This window comes from Triturus cristatus, chromosome 5_2 (assembly GCF_964204655.1).
Source record: "Triturus cristatus chromosome 5_2, aTriCri1.1, whole genome shotgun sequence".
Classification (NCBI taxonomy): Eukaryota; Metazoa; Chordata; class Amphibia; order Caudata; family Salamandridae; genus Triturus; species Triturus cristatus.
The window spans coordinates 499,890,944-499,912,337 of NC_140588.1; the positions used below are offsets into that span (position 1 = coordinate 499,890,944).

At 44.2% G+C, this 21,394-nt stretch overlaps 1 protein-coding gene across 1 annotated transcript in view; it reads right to left on the reverse strand.

The window, feature by feature from the left end:
- The window catches only part of FKBP9 (FKBP prolyl isomerase 9), a 198,382-nt gene that overhangs the window by 79,305 nt on the left and 97,683 nt on the right, over positions 1–21,394 (reverse strand). Inside the window, exon 3 of the mRNA XM_085607498.1 lies at positions 9,498–9,687. Within this exon, the coding sequence (XP_085463624.1) occupies positions 9,498–9,687 (190 nt within the window). The remainder of the gene's footprint in view (positions 1–9,497; positions 9,688–21,394) is intronic.

Sequence of the window (21,394 nt, forward strand, 5' to 3'; positions counted from 1 at the left end):
GGGTCATGGTCCAAATGCGTCATTGATTCTAGGAAACATCATCATCTTGGGGTAGTAGCCTTTTATCTAACAGGTAGTCCATTTTGGCATGATATTGTGGGCTGCTGAAAAATTGGAATAATCCATTATTAACGTCATGTCGGTATCTCAGACCCAGTGCTTGGAGGAAAGTTTTGCACCACGCTTACACGGTTGGTGTACCTCTCAGTCCCAGTTGTGAGGGGTCGAGGTTAGTGTGCATGACGTAATTAAGGTCGCCCCCAATTAAGGATGGTGATCCCTGGCTCCAGCTAGCTTTTGCACAAAGGGTATTACAAATGCCTCTTGGCCAGTGTTCGGACAATATATGTTGCGTATCAAAATAGGAGTGCCCTCCCAGAAGCCCATTAGCAACAGTTACCTCCCCAAGTCGTTGGTCAGGAGCTTCTGCTCACAGAACCTTGCAAGGTCCCTACGTAAAATTGCAACCCCTGCTATTTTGGTGGGGGCCAAGGCATGGTCCTGGAGCGGGAAGTATCTAGAGCGTAGTTGGTGCTGGTCCCCTTTGAGTAGGTGTCTCCTGGAGCAAACAGATATCTGTACTAGACCTTTTCAACTCATCCAAAACACTACGAGACATATTTACGAGGAAGTGGCGGAGCGCGGCATTAGCCTCCTTGGCTTAACCCCACGCTCCGCCACTTCTGAAACGCAGGGCTGCACCGTATTTACAAGGATACGGTGCAGGCCTGCGTTTTCCCCTGTGTTGGTGCTAATTTAGCCACCTAGTGCCAACGCAGACACCCTTGCACCATAGTACAATGGTGCTTGTATTGCAGGGGAAGGTTGTCTATGTGCAGGATGGTGTCCCTTCCTGACCATAATAAATCTGAAATTGCGTTTTATAACTTCTATGTGTGCTGCTTAATGCAGCACACATAGAAGTTGCAAAACATCATTTTATTTTAATGATTGTTTATGTGCAGGAAGGAACACCTTCCTGCACATTAACAATCAGTGGGGAACACAGATGGATGCAATACCACCTTACACCAGATGCATACGCAGACCCATTCACCCACGGCCACGGTGACTGGGACTCAGTTTAGCTACCCACACCTATACTCTCACCTTGACCACAACTCACGCTTTACTGGTTTTAACATATAACATCCGGGGCCTAAAGAGACCAACAAAGAGGCTTAGGGGCATATTTACAAGCCACCCAGTACTTGATTTGTAAAACAAGAAGTGCCCGGGTTCGCGTCAGGAGGCCACTGCAGCTTGAACACACATTGCCCAGCAATGCTGCCAATGACGGAACCTACAAAAATACTAACCATCACACTCCTACAAGTGTGAGAATTCGGACTATTTCAGCCCCCCCCAAAGCTATAAGAATGGCTTGGGCGGCAGATAATAGTCGTTTATAATGTATATTGAAATAATAATTAACTGTTGTTTTGGTCCTCTCCAAATTAGTCTGACAGCTCCACCTGTGGCAAACTGTCACAAGTGCCGGTGTGGACAATTAAGTGCCGGTGCTAAGCACCAGAAACTACCGGCTCAAATTAAGCTCTGTCTCCACCACAACATCACTTTTTCTGACATTGTGGTGGCAATAGGGGCTTCGCCTTACTTACAAGGCAGCGTTAAGTCACGTAACGTGGCTTAACGCTGCCTTGTAAATAAGTCACCCTTTCGTTCTATAACTAGCGGGAAAAGGGCGGGCAATGGGTGTTGTGGTGGGCATTCCACTGCAACACCGATTGATTTTGACTCTGCCCCATATTTACAAGGGTGACGTAAATATGGGGCAGCGCCAAAATTAAGACCAGGGAAAACCTGGTCTTACCTTGGCGCAATGTGGAGAAATCTTTAATTTCTCCTTGTTTTTGCTGTTTCTATGTGTGCTGCGTTGTGCAGCACACAAAGAAAAAGAAAAAGGCCACTGATTATTAACACCTTCCTGCACATAAACAATCAATAAAATAAAATGGATGCCCTGGAGAAGCCCGCCACGCATGCGCTGCTCGCTCTGCGAGACTGCTGTAGTGGAATATGGGAGAGAAGCCGCGCCGATTTTTCATTTGCTTGTGTCATTGTCTTTCGTAAATGCTGCCTTCGGATTCGTTAATAGGCTTGTTAGTCCCTCCTTAGTACAGCCTTGTCTGCACTAGTACCCTCCCATGGCGTCTGGCATTTCACGGGATCTGTTATTTAGTCTGTAAGCACTATTTAAGTCAATGAGTTTCTCTTACTGCAGGCCGGACATGCGCTGCCTCAGCTGAAACTGCTTGTATTTTATAAAGCAGCACGGTGACCCCATAATACATGTGCCTGCTTTCAATCTCTTTAACCCGTAATTATCTTGTGTCTGTTTCAACACCCCCTCAAGTAAAATGGATTTATAAATGATTAGCAAATTAAGTCATGTGAATTCCAGGTAGCACACAATCCAGTGCTAATGAGCTGAAGCTGGCAACAGCACATTTGTGTTCCATGTCATCTGTACTAAAGCCACCTGACGGGTTGTTTTCAAAAGTCTGTTTTATTAACAACACCACCACCACCAATACCACCACCTCCACCAATACCACCACCACCACCAATACCCCCACCAACATCAACACCACTACCACCACCAATAAATACCACCACCAATATGACCACCAATACCACCGCCAACACCACCACCAACACCACCAATACCACCACCATCAATACCATCACCACCTCCACCACGACCAATACCACCACCACCAATACCACCATCATCAAAACCAATACCACCGCCAATGCCGATTCCAATGCTACCGCCAATACCACCAACAATACCACCACCACCAATACCACCACTACCACCACCACCAATACCACCATCAACACCACCACCATCAATAATAATGCCAATACCATCACCAATACCACCACTAATACCACCACCACCACCAATACAACCACCAATAACACCACCAACACCAATACAACCACCAATACCACCACCATCAATACCACCACAACCACCACCAATAACACCAATACCACCACCACCAATACATCAATACCACTACCACCACCACCAAAACCAATATCACCACCACTAACAATACCACCACCAATATCACCACCACCACCAATACCACCAACAATACCACCACCACCAATACCACCACCGCCACTAATACCACCACCAATATCACCACTACAACCAATACCACCACCCCCATTACCACCACCAATACCACTACCACCACCACCAATATCACCACCACCACCAATACCACCACGAATATCACCACCATCACCAACAATACCACCATCACCAACAATACCACCATCACCAACAATACCACCACCACTTATACCACCATCACCACTAATATCACCACCACCAATACCACCACCACTAATACCACCACCACAACTACCAATATCACCACCACCACCAATACCCCCACTACCACCACAAATACCACCACCGCTACCAACACCACTAATACCACCACCACCAATACTACCACCACCACCAATACTACCACCATCAATACCACCACCTGAGCGCCTCTCGCTCACTAGTAATAGCAGGGACACTGTACGAGGCCGGAGCTGTAGCCGAGACAATCCCTCCCTCCCTCCATGCCTGCCATAAAGCACAGTCCGCCCTGCACCAGGAGGTGAAGCCAGGGCCCTACTCCAGCTGGAGGATTTTTTATTAGGCCAAATATAGCAATGACATTACGCAATGCCACACTGCACATTCAAATCATGGAGAGGGCAGGAAATAGCCCCCCTCCCGCTCTTCCTCCTGAACCGCGACAGTGTAATCACAGAGCGAAAGGTGCTGGAGCGCTTTGTTAGTGTTTAAACTCAGATCATATGTAACTCTCACTTCACACTTTGTGTCTGTGTAATTTACAACACTTACACATCTTCTTCACTGCACTATTTATCACTACTTTGAAGACGTCGCAGGCCGGTCTCTTCCTCTGATGTATACAATATAACAAGCGGTCGAGAAGGCCCTTTATTGCAATGCAATAGGTCTTGCTTTTGTGAGAGTTTAAGCTATTAGTATTGTAAATGACAAAGCCTTTTATTTATGTTTTAAAACCTAAAACATAAATAAAAGGCATTGTCATTTACAATGCCAATAGTTCAAACTTGCGTGAATGCGAGACCTATTGCATTGCAAATGCTTGTTGATGGGTGCAGTCACGCCGCCTCTCTCTCCGCCTAACCAAACAGGTCGAATTTGGGACTGGAGAGAACCCCGGGTGCTGGGCAGCATCACTGGCACCTATGATGCCCGCTTTCAGCGGGAAGTAGATCCCATGGAGTTGGAAGACGATGGAGCACCAGCAGGAGTAGGCCGTGTTCGGCTGCAGTCCACGCTCCTCTCTACGTTTATTTTATACAGAGCCCATATCCTGTGCATTGATAGCAATAGCAGAAGTAGCCTTTACTTAGCAGGGTGACATCCAGTGAATGTATCTAAACACATCCCTACCACCCACACAGGTAGGCCATGTTAATACCAATGTACTACCCTTGAATAATTGTATGTTTCTGTTTGTAACATTACACCATATCTTTATTATGAATGTGGACACAAAATGGTCTCAACACTTATATTGTAATTTCATAGGTCTCAGATATCTTCATCCTTGTCATGTGTTCCTTGAAGGTATTGTGTGGTCTGCACATCTGCCATCTGCCATCACCTCCCCTTCTGCTTCAACCAGTGCCCTGATACATGGACTAGCCACACACACAACAAACGCATGGGAAAGGTTGGTAAGTCTTAAGCAGGATCATATGCAAACTGTATAAGACATTATTTCGCTCTGCAAAAGTGTTAGGATATGTAACATATTACTCCATTTCATAATATATACCCCATGTTCGGCATGTATCAAACATAACTTCTAATGGATGAACTTTATGTGCAATCTCTCTGTTCCTATGTCACTGACTACATCCTTCAATTGTGCAGCTTTATTGGTAAGTCTATGTATAGTCCCTTACTACAAACTCTATCCACCAATGTCCTTATTGCATACAATTGTTAAGTGATATTTTTGAGACTATAGTAACTACCACACTCTCTCACGCCTTGTCAGAATATGGCTACAAATAACAACTTTAACCCATTTTTCGGTTGAAGCTGCAGAACATTCGAAGATTTTACCATTATCAATTTGTCCAGAGGAATCTCTGTTGTATTTTAGGGGACCCCTTGAACATGACTTTTCCCTATATTACTCTATTAGATTAATGGCTGGTGTTTTCAAGAGGTTTAGCGCGGTGATACTTCTGGGCGACTTCCTGCTCTCTATAAATGCTAAAAAAAACTGTGATGCGATCAATCAATGTCATTTATGACGTCCATCACATTGTGTGATGTCATTTTGGGACGTGGGGTATAGTTTATGTAGTTAATCATAACTGAGCAATTTCAGGGAGTTTTCAGTTACAACTTCACTTCTGCTGTGTTTTTAAGGGTCTGTCTATCTATCTATCTATCTATCTATCTATCTATCTATCTATCTATCTATCTATCTATCTATCTATCTATCTATCTATCTATCTATCTGTCTATCTATCTATCTATCTGTCTATCTATCTATCTGTCTATCTATATATCTATCTATCTATCTATCACAAAGGTGATAGCACCCCTGTACTTATGGTTAAGTCAGCGTTTTTATTAAAAAGGCATTTTTGTTTTCTTTATAACTTTGGTGCCAATTGACAAATTAGCACAAACCTTAAAAAAGACGTAAAATGTCGTGGTAAATTTCTTGCAAATTCGTCAAGTAGGGACCTAAAAATAGGATTCCCCAAAATTGAAATTTCTCATTTTAACCCCTCATAGGGTTCTTTGCTCCTCGATACAGAAATACAGTTAAACATAATTATACTAAACTTGGCATATCAATGGTCCTAACCATTAATGAGCATCAGTAGCAACTAGCACTAATAAACATTAATGGGGTTTCGTAGTAATAAAAACACCCATTAGTGGCAGCATTAAATGCTGCATTATTAGCCCGGCTGATTGGGAGTCAAGCAGAAAAATGCATCAATGCCCCAGGCATTAATGACCATCAATGGTGCCATGCAGTAATGAGACTCAGTGGAGGCAACATTAATACATTTTAGTAGACCCAAAATTAGTTAACTTTAAAGGCCCGAAGCTACCATGATTGTCAATGGCTCCATGGAGTAATGTACATCAATTGTGTCAAGTAGTAATGAGACTCAATGGCAGCAGCATTAGTGGCTTTTATTTTCACCCTCAATCCCAATCCTGCCCAAGGGTGTGAAATGGTGGGAGTGCCTGTCCCCATCTTGTTTAGACCAACCAAGACTTAGCCAAGGCCTTGGAAAGCTGTCTCTGACCTTTTACAACGCCCTTTGCATTGCCCCTGAGCAGAGGAGAATTACTGCTTTAAAAAAGGGCCTGGGCACCCCCTGTGCAAAAGTGGTATAATTCAGAACTCGTATAGGGCATGGCTTGCTTTGCTTTAACTCCCTCTTAGTGCTCGTCAACACCTAGAAAACATGAAACACTTCTTTTAAATCACTGTTTAAATATTTAACTGGTTTGTCAGGAGGTGAGGCTCCATAAAGCATTTCTATTTCTTGTTTTAAATTTTACTTCTACAGAAAATGTCACATCCATGTTGACAAATAGTTTGCACCACTCCCGTCCTTTCCCAAGGACCAAGAGTGATTTTTGCCCCATGGCCCCACACCATGTCAAAGGACACAGGTGGGCTGGCTTTTGCCTTTTGTTCAATAAAGAAAATATTTTTTCCCCGTTTTCCGGTGCCTGGCCTGACAAGTGCACTATTCACAGTGGCAAAAAGGATGCAATGCTGAGGCAGCTGTCAGCTTCTGTGGTCCTACTTGGCTCTTAACAGTTTGTGGGCAAAGGAGGACTATAGGAGTTGCCTCTGGCTTCCTTTAACTACCCAGGCCTCTTTCAACTAAAAAAACAATGGAGGAGGGGCAGTTAGCAGATGCCCTGGGGATTGAGTGGCTCAATGATTAGAGCGGCAGACCCTGATGCAGAGGTCTAGCCCGGGACCAGGGTTCAATTCCCCGCCTCGGTGGGTCTTGGGCTAAAAAAAAAAAAAATCCACGGACCTGATAAATCTCGCCTTGGTGCCATTCCAATCATTGGGTCCCACTGTGCAACTCTGGGCAATAGCTTGCTTAATCTCCACAACGGCCCCCACAACGCTAAGGATGCCTGGCCTCCACCTTGGGGGTGCCCAGGAGTGGACGCCTCACAGGGAAAAGCCAGGATGGGTTCCACAGTGGTATTCGTACAAGCGCCTTGAGACCCTTGCGGGTGAGTAGTGCGCTATACAAGTATCAATTTACAATTTACATTGTGGGAATGAAGCACCCGCCACATACCCTCCAGCATTGTTGAGTATGGGTGTAGCTTCTACCAACTGTGGGATAGAGGAGATCAAGTACAACTCTAGCCCTTTAAAAAGGCTAAAGAAGAGGGCACCAAATAGCCCAAAGCCAAGGGTGGGGGGCAGAAACAACCCATAGTCAAGTACTGCAGGGGGCACGCAAAATTAAATATTTTCTCTGTTGGCCGATGGACACGGCGTAAGGGTGGAAGACATAAACAACCATACTCGGCCCTTCATCAAAGCTAGGGAGAGAGGCGAAAAGAGCAAAGCGGGATGAGACTGTGAAGGGAAATGACCAACACAGACGCTGCAGCCACTTGGAAAGGGAGACTTTTTTACACTTCTGCCATGTCACAAATCCACTGATTTTCTGTGACCCCTTTGATTGGCTCCTCTTTGGAGTTACTGGGCTGATGATCCTGTGGGCACACCGCATCCTTGGAGTGCTACTTAACCTGAAAAGATTTTCAGTCACATTTCCAAGCACAGTAAACTGATGTGTTACTCTGTTGATGAAGGGCAATGGTCCAGAAACATGCGTACACAGATACACTGCAATGGCTGCACCGACAATTGTGAGCACTTCAATACTTGTCAGTAAACTAAATTGAGTTTTATCATGCAGTTCCATAATACATCTCGGACAACATATGTGCTGATATGCCAGGTAGTGTGCCCTACTCTGTAATTTGACTGGCTCCTCCTTGGAATTACTGACTTGATGAGTCCCCTTAAATAAAACTGTGCTCTTGGAGTAAAGTTTAACTTAAAAATACTATGAGAAGCAGCATTTCGATCAACCCCAAGCTAAAGTGTTACTCTCTGCTGATGCAGGACAATAATCCAGAAATATGTGTGCAGAGATACACAGCCAATAACGGTGCACACTCCAATATTTCTGAGTAAAGTTGTGAGTGTGATTGTGCACTGCATTTACGATAATGCAACTTGGAGAAAATGTGTGGTGGTATGCTAGGCAGTGAGCTCCCCTCCACCCTACGTCTTAAGCCACTCGACTCCGCAAGAATGCAACAAAGGCTCTTTTCTTTTTCATCCCTTAGTGGCCTATGAACCATGCTTTTAGTAGAGTAACGTTCTTTTCATGTTTAAACAACCCATATGTGTTGTTATCCCTGTGTTGATCTATGAGGATGTGGGCTAACGGCTAGAGCGGGCGACCTCGAAGAGGGAGAACCGGTTCGAGTTTCTACAGGGACACTAAACATCCTGTGATTCGGGGCAAATCACTTAATCTCTCCGTGCCTAACAAAATGAATATGTTAGTCTGTAAGGCAACTGGTGCTTATGTAAAGCGCTCTGATAGCTTCGGGTCAAATTCGCGCTATATAAAACCCTGGGGGGAAAAATGTTCACACTCGTGAAGATACAGTTGGAAAATGTTTCAGAGCGAATTCGGTCATCATATTAAATAATGCTTACTAACATTGATAAAATTAAGCCAATCAGAACTCTTATTTTGTTTTTTGAATGTTTATCTCACAGGGAAAGCCAGGACAGGTTCCCCAGCGGTCTACAGTGCCGGGACGCCCCGTTGCTGGGGCAGCTGTGCGCTTTACAAGTCTACAACATTACAACATTACATTACATTATGTTTAAATTCAGCCATGTTAAATCTAAAAAATAAACATTTGTTTTAGCATCAGCTTTACAACTTATGCCTTTTTGACCAAATCTACACAAAATGTAGCATGATAAAAGTCTGTATATGCAGTTCACTTGTTCACCAGGTGGAAGATGGTGGCCTGAGGGACAGATAACGTTATTAATAAGGCAACAATAGGCTTTCCTGTGCAGTTTTGTGTCAACCTCAATTACAGGAGCGGTTTGGAACAGGGTTTTACCTTTGAAATAAGAATCTCTATTAGCAAATGTGCTTAATTTGGGAGCTAAATAGGAGAAAAAACATCAAATCCTGCAATGGTTCCCAACTATATAGAAATGGTCCACAAATGCTTTACTTATCATGGTGTTTTCAGATAAACGTTGGCCAATCAGCCGGTAAACAAACCAGACATATAATTTTGGGAAAGGAAAATTTGAGTCACTTCAAAAAGCTACCTGGAGTCAAACAGAGTCCCATCCAGAAGTGTGCCATTGTAGTGATATCGGATAAAGTCTGACACTTGAACAGTGCGAGAGCAGTCATCAGGTTTGTGATAAGTTTCCACCTCAATTGAGTCATCGGCATTCCATATGTCCATTAAAAGAACATCAAAATGGAGCACTGCATCTGGAGGTATTACGCCAGCTGTAAATGTAGAGGAACACATCAGCCCACTATCCAACAAACAACTTTAACCTCAATTTTTCACAGATTTCAAAAAGAAAAAAACACAAATGAAGAAATGAAGACTTCAAACAGTGCATATGTATGTCGAATCTGAAATATACAGAGTCATGGCACTAAACACCTGCCTACTGATCTTCAAAGCATGACAATGGATTATTAAATGATAAGAATAAAAAAATAATAGAAAAAGACTCATATACTCACTGCCACTATGAAGGACCATACAATCATGAACACAAGTAATTGATTATATTAATTAAAAATAGGGGATCACAGTCGAATGTTACAGTCAAATAAAAGAAAAAAAGGCCATTAACTTAAACTACAACCAAAAATTGAGATTACTTGAATGACATTTATCACAAAAGCTTAAATGACCAGTCGGTATGGCATAATAAATGGCATAAGTGCCATTGTCCTGATACTCCTTGAAGTTTTGCTGCCAACAATTCAGAGGAACACCGAATCATCCTGGAAAGGATGGAAAATTAGGCAAGAATTTCTAAATTTGCATTGGGAATGCCCCAAAAGTAAGAATTAATTAAATGTACCCACGGGATCTTTCCTGCTCTTCAACTTCTACTCTTGTTCAGCTCCTCCAGCAAACTAGGTGATTCACCATGTTTAGCTGAAGAACAGCCTAGAATACTAGGGTAAGATAAAATATAAGTCAGGAAACATGTTCTACTAGTTGAAGGAGAGCTTTCTTCGTAGGAATTTGCATGAGTTTCTATTCAAGTCATTTTCAAGTCAAGTAATATCTTTACTTCAATAACCTTGGGCAACTAAGTGGTTTCTGTTGACTGAAGGAATGGACAAAACTTAAGCTGGCTCATTGCCCAACAGCTTATAACATCCCACAGAAGCGACCTAAGTAGACTTTCTCCTTCAAGATTTTTAGAGCTCTGAAGTGCCTGAAAGGAAAGAAGTAGTACTCGCTAAAACTCATACATTAGCATGTGTAGTTCCTTTAAAAAAAATAAAAAAAAACGTTTTTGAGATGTGCTGCTTCTGGGCGTTTTCATGTTTGGAGATATGCATCCTTTTTTCTCAAAACAGTCTTGTGCTATTCAGAAGATCACTGTTATCCTGAGCAATGCTGTCCTCACTCCAGAGGTACCAAACACAATTCCTCCAGAAATGGGCGAACACTGCCTCTGATCTTTACCAATTAAAACTTACTGTTTAGTATCTATGGCTAAGTGAATATCCACAACTAGATTGCCATGCACCTTCTGATTCACAAGGTATCAAAAGGCATGAGCACCCAGACAAAATATTACAAGGATTAGCAACATTTTGGGGATTTGTATTCCTACATCTCACCAGAATGAGAGGATTCATTTACACCCGAACATAAGAGGTGGGAAAGCACTCATCTAATTTACACAATGCTACCATTTGTCGGTTGGTATCAGACCTAGCTTGTAAAGTCTAGCCGGATCTTATTAAAGTATCTTGCCCCAACAGATGGTAAAGTAAGCAAACAGCAGTTTGTCAAAACCACTGCAGTTTAACATTTTCTTTCATATATTTAAGAATATTCCACTCTGATCGAATCATATGGGTAAAAGATGGACACTTTGAGTGTACTACTAACAAGAAAGTCAATTTGGTGAAACGGCTTCATTATGGAACATCTTTATATTTTGAGATTAACACAAATGGTACGTGAGCTATAAGTCGCATCACAATAATAAATTAGCAATTTGCAGTGGGTGGCACTTGCAGTGTCAATAACATTATGGGGAAGTTAGCATCTTCCAAATCGACATATGCTAGGAAACCACCACTATTGATGGCTGAAGGATGTCAAGGAGAAGGAGGGTGACCCTCCTGAGACACTGCTGCTTGATGAACAAGCTGAACTTCCTTAGGTACATGATAGGGCATTACTCATCAGACTTCTTCTGACCAAGGACGAACCTTGAATAGAAGCACTGGTGTTTTTACGCGTTCATCACCCATGCTTGCGGAAGGGTTTGAAGAGATTTCCATCTGTAATTACAGATGGTTTTCTTTCATTGTAGATAGTATATTTCTTGCTCTAAACACGTACATTTTTTAACTGTGAGATTTACAGAAAAGCACAATGAAACTGTACAAACGTGCAAGGGAATTCGTAACCTAGCCCTTAATTCCAATCTTCTGGTTTCAAGGGCGGAGGGGGAGTCATATGTGTCAGGCACGGACCTGTCACCTGTTCAATAAGGGGCATCTGCTTTTGCGCTACTCTTGATTACATAGTGGACATTGGCCAGCCGTTGTCAGTAATAGGCTAGTTGGAGGTACGGGTAAACATTACAGAAGAAGGAATGGCAGATGTCTCTTTGATAGTAGATTTGGCACCTGTAGGATGAAAAATAATGGTGGCATTGAAAGCTGCAGTGTCTGCTTTGTTGTCTACAGGGCTTTAACCACATGTTTGCCAAAAAAGTGCTGGTCTTCGAATAGCATGTCACTAACTCTGGATTGAACTTCCATGGGAAAGAGGTGCTCCACAGCCAACCACATCTGTGCAGGCCAGTTCCTGTAGCCAGAGCTAGTATTGGAGGTGACTAAGAAAGGCATGGATAGGAGCTGAAGAAACAAATTCTCCCTCTCAGAGGATGACATTGGCTTATGTGCAGTAGTCTTCACGAACCTTCTCCAGTAAAGATTACACTTCTTGCCATAGGACCAGGGCATGATAGCGCTGGCACTAGCTACCTTAATGGATGAGGCAACAAATCAGCGGATTCTCTTTACTGTTTTGACTTTTACGTTTCTTCATGGTCTGGAGGAACAATGCACGGTGAATAAGGACTGCAAGATCGCCTCAAAACTGTGCTGGAAATAAAGGAGACAATTTTATTATTTGTAAGGAAAGCGGTTGATGTATTTGGAGCCTTGTATTTGTTCATGGCATGGATCCTTTGGCTAGGTTTCAACACACATGTTAGATCTTCCTTTATGTGGTACAGGCCTGAACGATCATATCCTAAAAGTTGAATAAAATGACGGTTTGCGGAGGTTGAACTTGTGAAAGCCTCGATCGACTAGCCATGGAAATTGAGGAGAGGAGTCCCTCGAGGGTTCTGGGTTGGGATCTTCAGTGGATACACTGTTGTCCCATTCATAGTTCCAACCCTCTGATGGTGCATCACCTTAATCAATAAACAGTACGAAATCTTTGGGTCTATACAGAAAACGTTATAATTGTGTGGCACATCACTACTGAAACTTAACAAGCCTATCAACACAGAACCAATGGCTATACCACACAGCATAAACTGTGGGTATTTCCCTTTAAAGGACGAAATCCCTCACTCACCGGAGGTGACATGCTTCATCATTTGGGATTCTCCTCCCAAAGGAAAAACCTAGTTCCTTTGAGGGCTACAACCCCCTCTCTACGAGGGAGGAGCTCAGGGATGTTTTCAGATATTGGTGGAATGTTATAAATCCACATATGACGAGCAAAGTGTGAGTGAGGGCGCAGCGCAAAGCAAAAAGTAAACATCACCTTAATCCCCATTTGTGACCATCCAAGCTGTTTCCATTGTCACTGAACTTGTCTGTATCATCTTCTTTTCCTCCTCTTTTTCTGTGGGTCCTGGCACTAAACGTTTGTGTTGAACTGTGACAGAAGGCTGTGGAGAACTAGTGGGTGGTGACTGTGCAGGTTAAAGAGGTGGCAGCACCAGCTGGATTGACTGAGGCACTGATGACCATATCTATGCTAAAGGAGACTTAGGCAGAGCATCTGTGGTTTCAAGAGAGGAGCTTGAGATTGCGGCTGGAACAAGGGCTGCCCAGGAGACTCAGGATGGATGTAATACATAGGCACTGTAAGCAGATCATACAACTCATGCATCATTCAAAATGTTCCAAAAGTCCACAGGAACTTGGGCCATGGGAGGGTTAGAAAACATAGGTTGATCAAGAAAGGACCTCTGTCTGAATCGGAAGACCAGATGATCCTGGTAGAGGTTGTCATCTATGGAGCCATAAAGCTGGAACTGAATATCTAGATTATGCACCCCTTCGGCTTGACAGCTGTCTGGAAGGTCATCATCATATGAATAAACCTGTGCAAATTCTTCATCCTCTGCATCCTTCTCTCCGTAGTTGCTGGTCTTTTTTTCCTCCCTTCATGAAGACAATTCAAAAAGTTGAGATTGGTTTGCAGAGTGATTCTACTAGGTGGGACTGCAGGCCGAGAAGTAATCATTGCTAAGACAAGTCTCTGTGGTATCGCTAATAGGGTATTCATCTACAATGTTTTTTAGATGAAGTACTGGCCATCCACAATGCTATTGGTGTGGGGGGGGCGTTGACTTAGTGGTCCAAAGGGAAGTAGACAGAGGAGAATTGACAGCGTATGGGCAGGAATTGGCAGAGCAGGCATGCCGAGTGTCATTGACAATGATAGAATTGGCAGAATGATGAAGCATTTGCAGACTAAGCAATCGGTGATGTGTGATGCTAAGTCTTGGATATTAATGGAGGGAAGATTAGTGACATGGCCATTGATGTAGGAATTGAAGACACACATCCAGATGTAGCAGGTAACACTGTTGATGAAGTGCCCGAAGGCCAGAGTTTCTTGGCCTAATTGTTGGGGCTTGGTTCAGAACAAAGAATCTGCATCTTAAAGGCAAGTGCAGAGTGTTTTGTGGAGAGTGCAGTAGAGCGTCTGATAAATAGACTGTTGCGCTCTTTGGAGAGGACAAAATCCAGCTTTCACTTCTCATCTTTCAAGTCAGGATGGTTGTTCTTCATAGTTTCCATTCCATCAGAAAGGTCATAAGAGCTAAGCTACTCCCTTCTATCACATATGGCCAATTAGTATTTCCTGCGGCGTTAATTAACATCATGGAACGTGCCAATTGGCGAGCGTTCAAGCAGATTTTCCATATCCCCGCCCTTGCCCGCAACTCTTTGGTACGACTTGAATTCGGGCTCAACAAACAATGTTATGAACATTGGGCATCGATTGTTGGGTATTATCGAGGGGCCGGTGCTGCACCATCGAACACAATGAAAGCAATGTTGAAGGAAATATTTTTGAAAAGCAATAATCCATGGGCAAATGGCCTCCTTACTGCCTGCACTGAACTGCACCTTGATAAATCTAATTGGCAGGATTTTATTTACCAACCCGGAATATTAAAATCCATTTTAAAAAAACAAGTTAGACTATTATCTAAGGAAGACGACATGAAGGAACTAGTGTCTTCCAGTAGCAACATCAGGTTACTAGCTAGCTCCTTCCAAGATAAATTGAGACAGCCATACCTTGATGCCGCCTTGAACAAGACAATCTTAAAGCAAATCTTGTCAGTGAGACTCATGATACTGCAGATAAAAGACATCAACACTAGCTGGAAAACACTAGAGGCAGTTACCACTTGCAGACTGTGCCACCAGCCCGAGGAATCCATGGCTCACTTGGTTTGCATGTGCCACAGTTTGAATTACGCACGTTGCACTTTACTGAAACCACTGTTTCTACAATATGGCATACGTACTTGTACAGATTCCATGAAACTTCTTTTTAATTTGGAGATTCCAATAAAACTTGCTAGATTAGCGAAATGTGCACATCAGGTGAAAGAACTTTTAAGCAAAGACTCGGTCATGGACTAGCTTCAAACTGGTATCTATACCTTTTACTTGTTGTTCATGGTCTACAGTCGTGACTATTAGAGATGTTTAATGCAACAATTATGTTTTAGCCATGATTAATAGATTTGTTAATTGAAATGATCATGTTTTTTTTCTAAGATTGAAGAAAGTGTTTGCCCAGTTTCTTTTGTAACAAATTTAATTAATTGATACAATAACTAAATTCATTCATAGTTTCCTCGCCTGAAGAGGCAGCCTTTAGAACCAGCTGGAGCCAGTCTACTCTGTCTTAACCTGTCTCTACAATGAAAGTGTTGAATACACTGCATTCTTTGCTGAATGTCCAGATTAGTGAAGGGAATAAATAGAGTCTGAGTGGGAGTTGTCATTTTGCACTTTTTTTCGCTCCACATAAGTCAGAGACCGGAAGAGTGTTTTCTTTTTCAAATGTGTATCAGCCATTAGATGACAGTTGGACCCAGCTCTTAACCAACAAGCCAAAAAAGCGGAAAAGCTCACCACCTGCAGATGGTGGTGAGATAAATTTGTACAAGGGAGAGATGACCACCAGAAGTGTAGGAAAATCTTTCTGGACTAAAGAAGTGCAGATATATGAGGATTCCCTTCAATAACTAAATATGCAATAGGAAATCTTAGCAGTTGAAAGGCTGAGAGGGGTTGGAGCTGTTGTGTCTCTCCACCTCATTGTCTCACGTTCAGGTCACAAAATGAGATAGATGGGCTACATTAGTCTATGACGGTTTGACTGTTAATTAACTGCATATGTACACTACAAACATTGACTACTAAGGATGCACAGCCTTACTAGAGAAAGTATTTCGAGCATGTCAATCTATAAAAGATCCAATGCTATAGGACTGTGAATTCTTTAAACAATGCTTCAAGGCGTAGCAGGTTCCTGAGCACAAGCACCAACACTATGTTGTAGAGTCTAACCAGCCATCATTTTCAATGTATTCCACACTAGTGAATAGAGTTTGATCCATTCTTATGTCCAGGGGGATGGAGGTGTGTAGTATTTTGACATTTGAAGAGAACTTTCATAGTTCATTCTCCATGGATGTGCATTACTGAACAGAATGCCAAACAGTAATCAATGTAAGGGATGTGATATATAGCTAATAATTAGTACAGGTAGTCCATAATACAGTCTACCCAAATGGAATCACTAGCTACTGTTTGTGTCAAGAAAGTATTGCTTGCAGAATGTGTCCAGAGTAGGCTCAAACAAAGCGTAAATTACGTCAGCGTGATTTGCAAAACTTCATGAATTTTGCATTACGCTTGTTACTCAAAATTCATGAAATTGAGTCATGTCAAGTAATGACAGCACCATCTGCATCAAAATGGTAGTGCAGGAGCTGGGGAACAACTCAAACAAGCAGAAGGCAAGTAGTGTTTCAGACTATTTGTTTTAGCATAAAATGTGTCCCCAAATCAGTTTGACACAAGGATGCATTCTGAGTTAAATATAGCAGTAAGGAATATGCTACTTACCAGTATGCATCTGTTCTTGGCATGTAGAGCTGCAGAGTTGTACACTTAGCATAGATCGCCATCTGGTGTTGGGCCCGGATGTTTGCAGTTTGTTTTTGTTCTTTGGACAGTCTTTGGAAGTCACGAGTTCGGTGACTCCTCCTTCGGTCCGTACTGCGCATGGGCTTCGGCTCCATCCTCAGATTGTTTTTTCGCCAACAGGGAAATGATGGAGCGTAGTAATAACAGTGAGAAACCCATGTGTGTTGTATCTAAATAAGATGGACTGGAACGGATACAGGTAGCCGGGGAGGCGGGTGGGCGTGTACAACTCTGCAGCTCTACATGCCAAGAACAGATGCATACTGGTAAGTAGCATATTCCGTTCGAGGCATATGAGCTGCAGATTGTACACTTAGCATAGATTATATAGCAGTACCCAACCTTAGCGCCGACCACCGGTATCCGTTGCAGCGGTTTGTCTTTAGTACAGCCTGGCCCACACTAGCTTGCTGCTTGGAATGCACGTCTACACAGTAATGTTTTGTGAAGGTGTGCGGTGTTGACCATGTGGCTGCTTTGCAGATGTCATCTAAGGGTATGTTCCCTAGAAAAGCCATAGAAGCCCCTAACTTTCTAGTAGAGTGGGCTTTAGGTGGAACAGATAATGTTCTTTTTGCCTTTTGATAGCAAATTTGTATACACTTTACAATCCACCTAGCTATCCCTGATTTAGAGATGGGGTTGCCTTTATGTGGTGGAGAGAAGGAAACGAACAATTGTTTAGTCTTCCTGAAAGGTTGCGTTCTTTGTATGTAGTACAGCAAAGCCCTCTTAACATCAAGTGTGTGTAAGGCCCTTTCTGCAACAGATTGAGGTTGCGAGAAAAAGACAGGTAATTCCACCGATTGGTTGAGATGGAAGGGGGAAATGACCTTGGGCAGAAACTTCGGATTTGTACGAAGTATGACCTTGCTGTGATGTATTTGTAGGAAGGGTTCCTGTATAGTGAACGCTTGTATTTCACCAACCCCTCTAAGGGAAGTGATAGCTACGAGGAAAGCTGTTTTCCAGGTGAGGAACTGTAGCTCACATTTATGCATTGGTTCGAAGGGTGGACCCATTAGCCGTGTAAGAACTACATTTAGATTCCACACAGGGGAAGGTGGTGCCCTGGGAGGAATTACTCGTTTAAGGCCTTCCATAAAGGCTTTAATAGCGGGCACTCTGAACAGTGATAAATGCTGTCTGTTTTGTAGATAAGCAGCAATCGCTGCTAGGTGTAGGCGTATGGATGAATATGCCAGGTTACACCTGTGAAGATGGAGCAGATAGCATATGATGTGCTGTATGGATGCATCTAAAGGGTTGATTGTATTGTTACGGCAGTAAATTACAAATCTTTTCCACTTTGCGGCATAGCATGCTCTAGTGGTAGGACGTCTGGCTTCCATGATAATGTTCATACAATCAGGGGGAAGGTTAAGGTAACCAAATTCTAAGATTTTAGGAGCCAGATTGCAAGGTTGAGCTGAGCTGGGTCCGGGTGCCTGATTTCTCCATGGTTCTGGGTTAGGAGGCATGGGGACAGGTGCAGTTTTTGATGTGGTACCACTGATAGCTGTAGTAGTGTGGTGTACCACGGCTGCCTGGCCCATGTTGGGGCTACCAGAATGAGTGTGAGGGAGTGCTGCTGTAGCTTCCTTACCACTAACGGAATTAGTGGGAGAGGTGGAAAGGCGTATGCAAATCTGCCTGACCAGTTCATCCATATCGCATTGCCTTTGGACAATGGGTGTGGGTATCTGGTGGCGATGCTTGGGCATTTTTTGTTTTCGTGGGTGGCGAAGAGGTCTATCTGAGGATGCCCCCACTTTTGGAAGAATGGGTGAAGAATTTGTGGATGCAGTTCCCATTCGTGTAGTTGTTGCGTTTGTCTGCTGAGCAGATCTGCCATGGTGTTTTGTACGCCTGGAACGTGCTGCGCCAGGAGAAAGATGTTTTGGGGAATTGCCCATCTCCATATGCTCTGGGCTAAACGGGAGAGCTGGGGAGAGTGTGTCCCCCCCTGTTTTTGGATATAATACATTGCAGTCATGTTGTCTGTGCAAATGAGGACTGCTTTGCCCGAAATCTGTTTTTGAAAGGATTTTAGGGCTAGAAAGATCGCCAAGAGCTCCAGATGTTTGATGTGGAGCGATTTTTGCTGCGGCGTCCATAGACCTTGCATTGTGAGGTGTAAGAGGTGCGCTCCCCAGCCGGAGAGCGATGCGTCCGCTGTTAGAATCACCTGAGGAACCGGGTCCAGGAACGGCCGCCCTTTGGAAAGGTTTGTGGTGTTCCACCACTGCAGAGAGTGATGGGTGCGGCCGTCCACCAACACCAGATCCGTCGGCTGACCCTGGGCCTGGTTCCACTGTTGTGCTAGGCACTCTTGAAGTGGACGCATGTGGAGTCTTGCATGGGGCACTATGAAAATGCAGGACGCATTCCTATGAGCTTCATAAACACTCTTGCTGGAAGAGAGTGTTGAGGAAGGAATGTTTTGCGCAAGGCTTGCATGCTTGCGATTCTGGCTGAGTTTGGATAGGCAATACCTTTGGAGGTGTCTATAGTGGCCCCGAGATATTGCTTTGTGTGAGATGGTAGGAGGTGGGACTTTTGGTAGTTCACCGTGAAGCCTAGCTGGTGGAGCAGTTGAATGGTGCTGTTGGTATGTTGCGCACATTGGTTGTAGGACGCGGCTTTTATAAGCCAGTCGTCTAAGTAAGGGAAGACGTGAATATGTTGGCGTCTGAGGTGTGCTGCTACAACTGCTAGGCATTTGGTAAACACCCATGGTGCGGTGGTGACCCCGAAGGGGAGAACTGTGAACTGGTAATGTTGGCCGTCCACCACAAACCTGAGGTACTTCCTGTGAGAAGGGTGTATTGGAATGTGAAAGTATGCGTCTTTCAGATCCAAGGTAGTAAGAAAGTCTCCCTGGCAAAGGAGCGGGAGGACTTGTTGTAGGGTGACCATGTGGAAATGGTCTGAATGTATGTATGCAGTTAGAGGCCGGAGGTCCAAAATGGGCCTCAGGGTCCCGTCTTTCTTTGGTATTAAGAAATACAGAGAGTAGACCCCTAGATTTTGCTGATTGACGGGAACCTGCTCTATAGCGTGTTTTTGGAGGAGGGAGAGTACCTCCTGTTTGAGCAGTGTGGAATGTTCTTGAGACATTGGACGGTGCCTTGGTGGGATATTGGGTGGGGTAGATGTTAGCTTGAGACAGTACCCTGACCGAATAATTTGGGTCACCCATTTGTCCGATGTTATGGACTCCCATGCGTGGATAAAGTTTTGTAGTCTGCCCCCGACCGGAGTGGGATGGTCTGGGGGGAGCGAAGGGGAGTCATTGTGCAGGCGGGGTGGCAGAACGGGTGGTGTTAGTTTTGCCCCTGCCCTTATTGTTGTTGCCTCTGTAACCACCCCTTTGGTAGCCCTTTGAAAAGGTATTTTGAGGAGGGGACTTGTAGGAGGTAGAGGCGCTATCGGTGGAGTAGCCTCTGCCTGTGCTACGAAAGGATGAGAGTTGAAAGGAGCGCTTAGGGGCCTGTGATTGTAGTGCCCCCATAGACTTTGCTGTGTCTGTGTCCTTTTTCATCTTTTCTAATGCTTCGTCCACCTTTGGCCCAAAGAGAGTTTGTTGGTCAAAGGGGTGATTTAGTATGGACGCCTGGACTTCAGGCTTGAACCCTGAGATCCTGAGCCAGGCATGACGACGAAGCAAGACACTAGTATTTATGGCTCTAGAAGCAGTGTCAGCTGCATCGAGGGCACACTTAATGGAGGTGTTAGTAATTAGGTTACCCTCCTGTATCAGTTCATGAGCCTTGCGTTTGTGTTTTTCTGGGAGGTGCTGCATAAGAGCCTCAAGCTCGTCGTAGTGTGCTCTTTCATAGCGCGCACGTAGCGCTTGTGTGTTTGCAATGCGCCACATGTTTGCAGCTTGGGAGGCGGTGCGTTTGCCAGACGCGTCTAGAAGTTTGGATTCCTTATCTGGCGGTGGGGCTTCTCCTGAGGACTGGGAGTTAGCCCGCTTTCTAGCTGTGGACACAACTAGGGAATCTAAGGGAGCAGGGCCCTTAATGTATGCAGGGTCTGTGGGTGCCGCCTTGTACTTTTTTTCTATTCTAGGGTTCAATACCCTGGCCCTGACAGGGTCTTTGAACACCTCTGCAGCATGCTTGGTGACACCTTTAAGCATGGGCAAGATAGATGTGGACTTGTCCTGAATGTCAAATGTGTCCAGTAGGAAGTCGTCTTCCACTGGTTCACTATGCATTTCCACCCCATGGTAGTGTGCTGCTCTCTGCACTAAGTGGTGAAACCCTAAGGAGTCCTGTGGAGGAGACGGCCTGGATGGGTATAGGTCGTCCTGAGGCATATCCGGTATGTCAGGGTTTTGGTAGTCTTCCCATGGGTCTGGGGTCCCCGGTGGAGTGGGGTCCATTGGGGCATCAGCGGGGTCATAATCTGGATCCCCGTAATCCGGATCTGGGGACGGGGTCGGGGA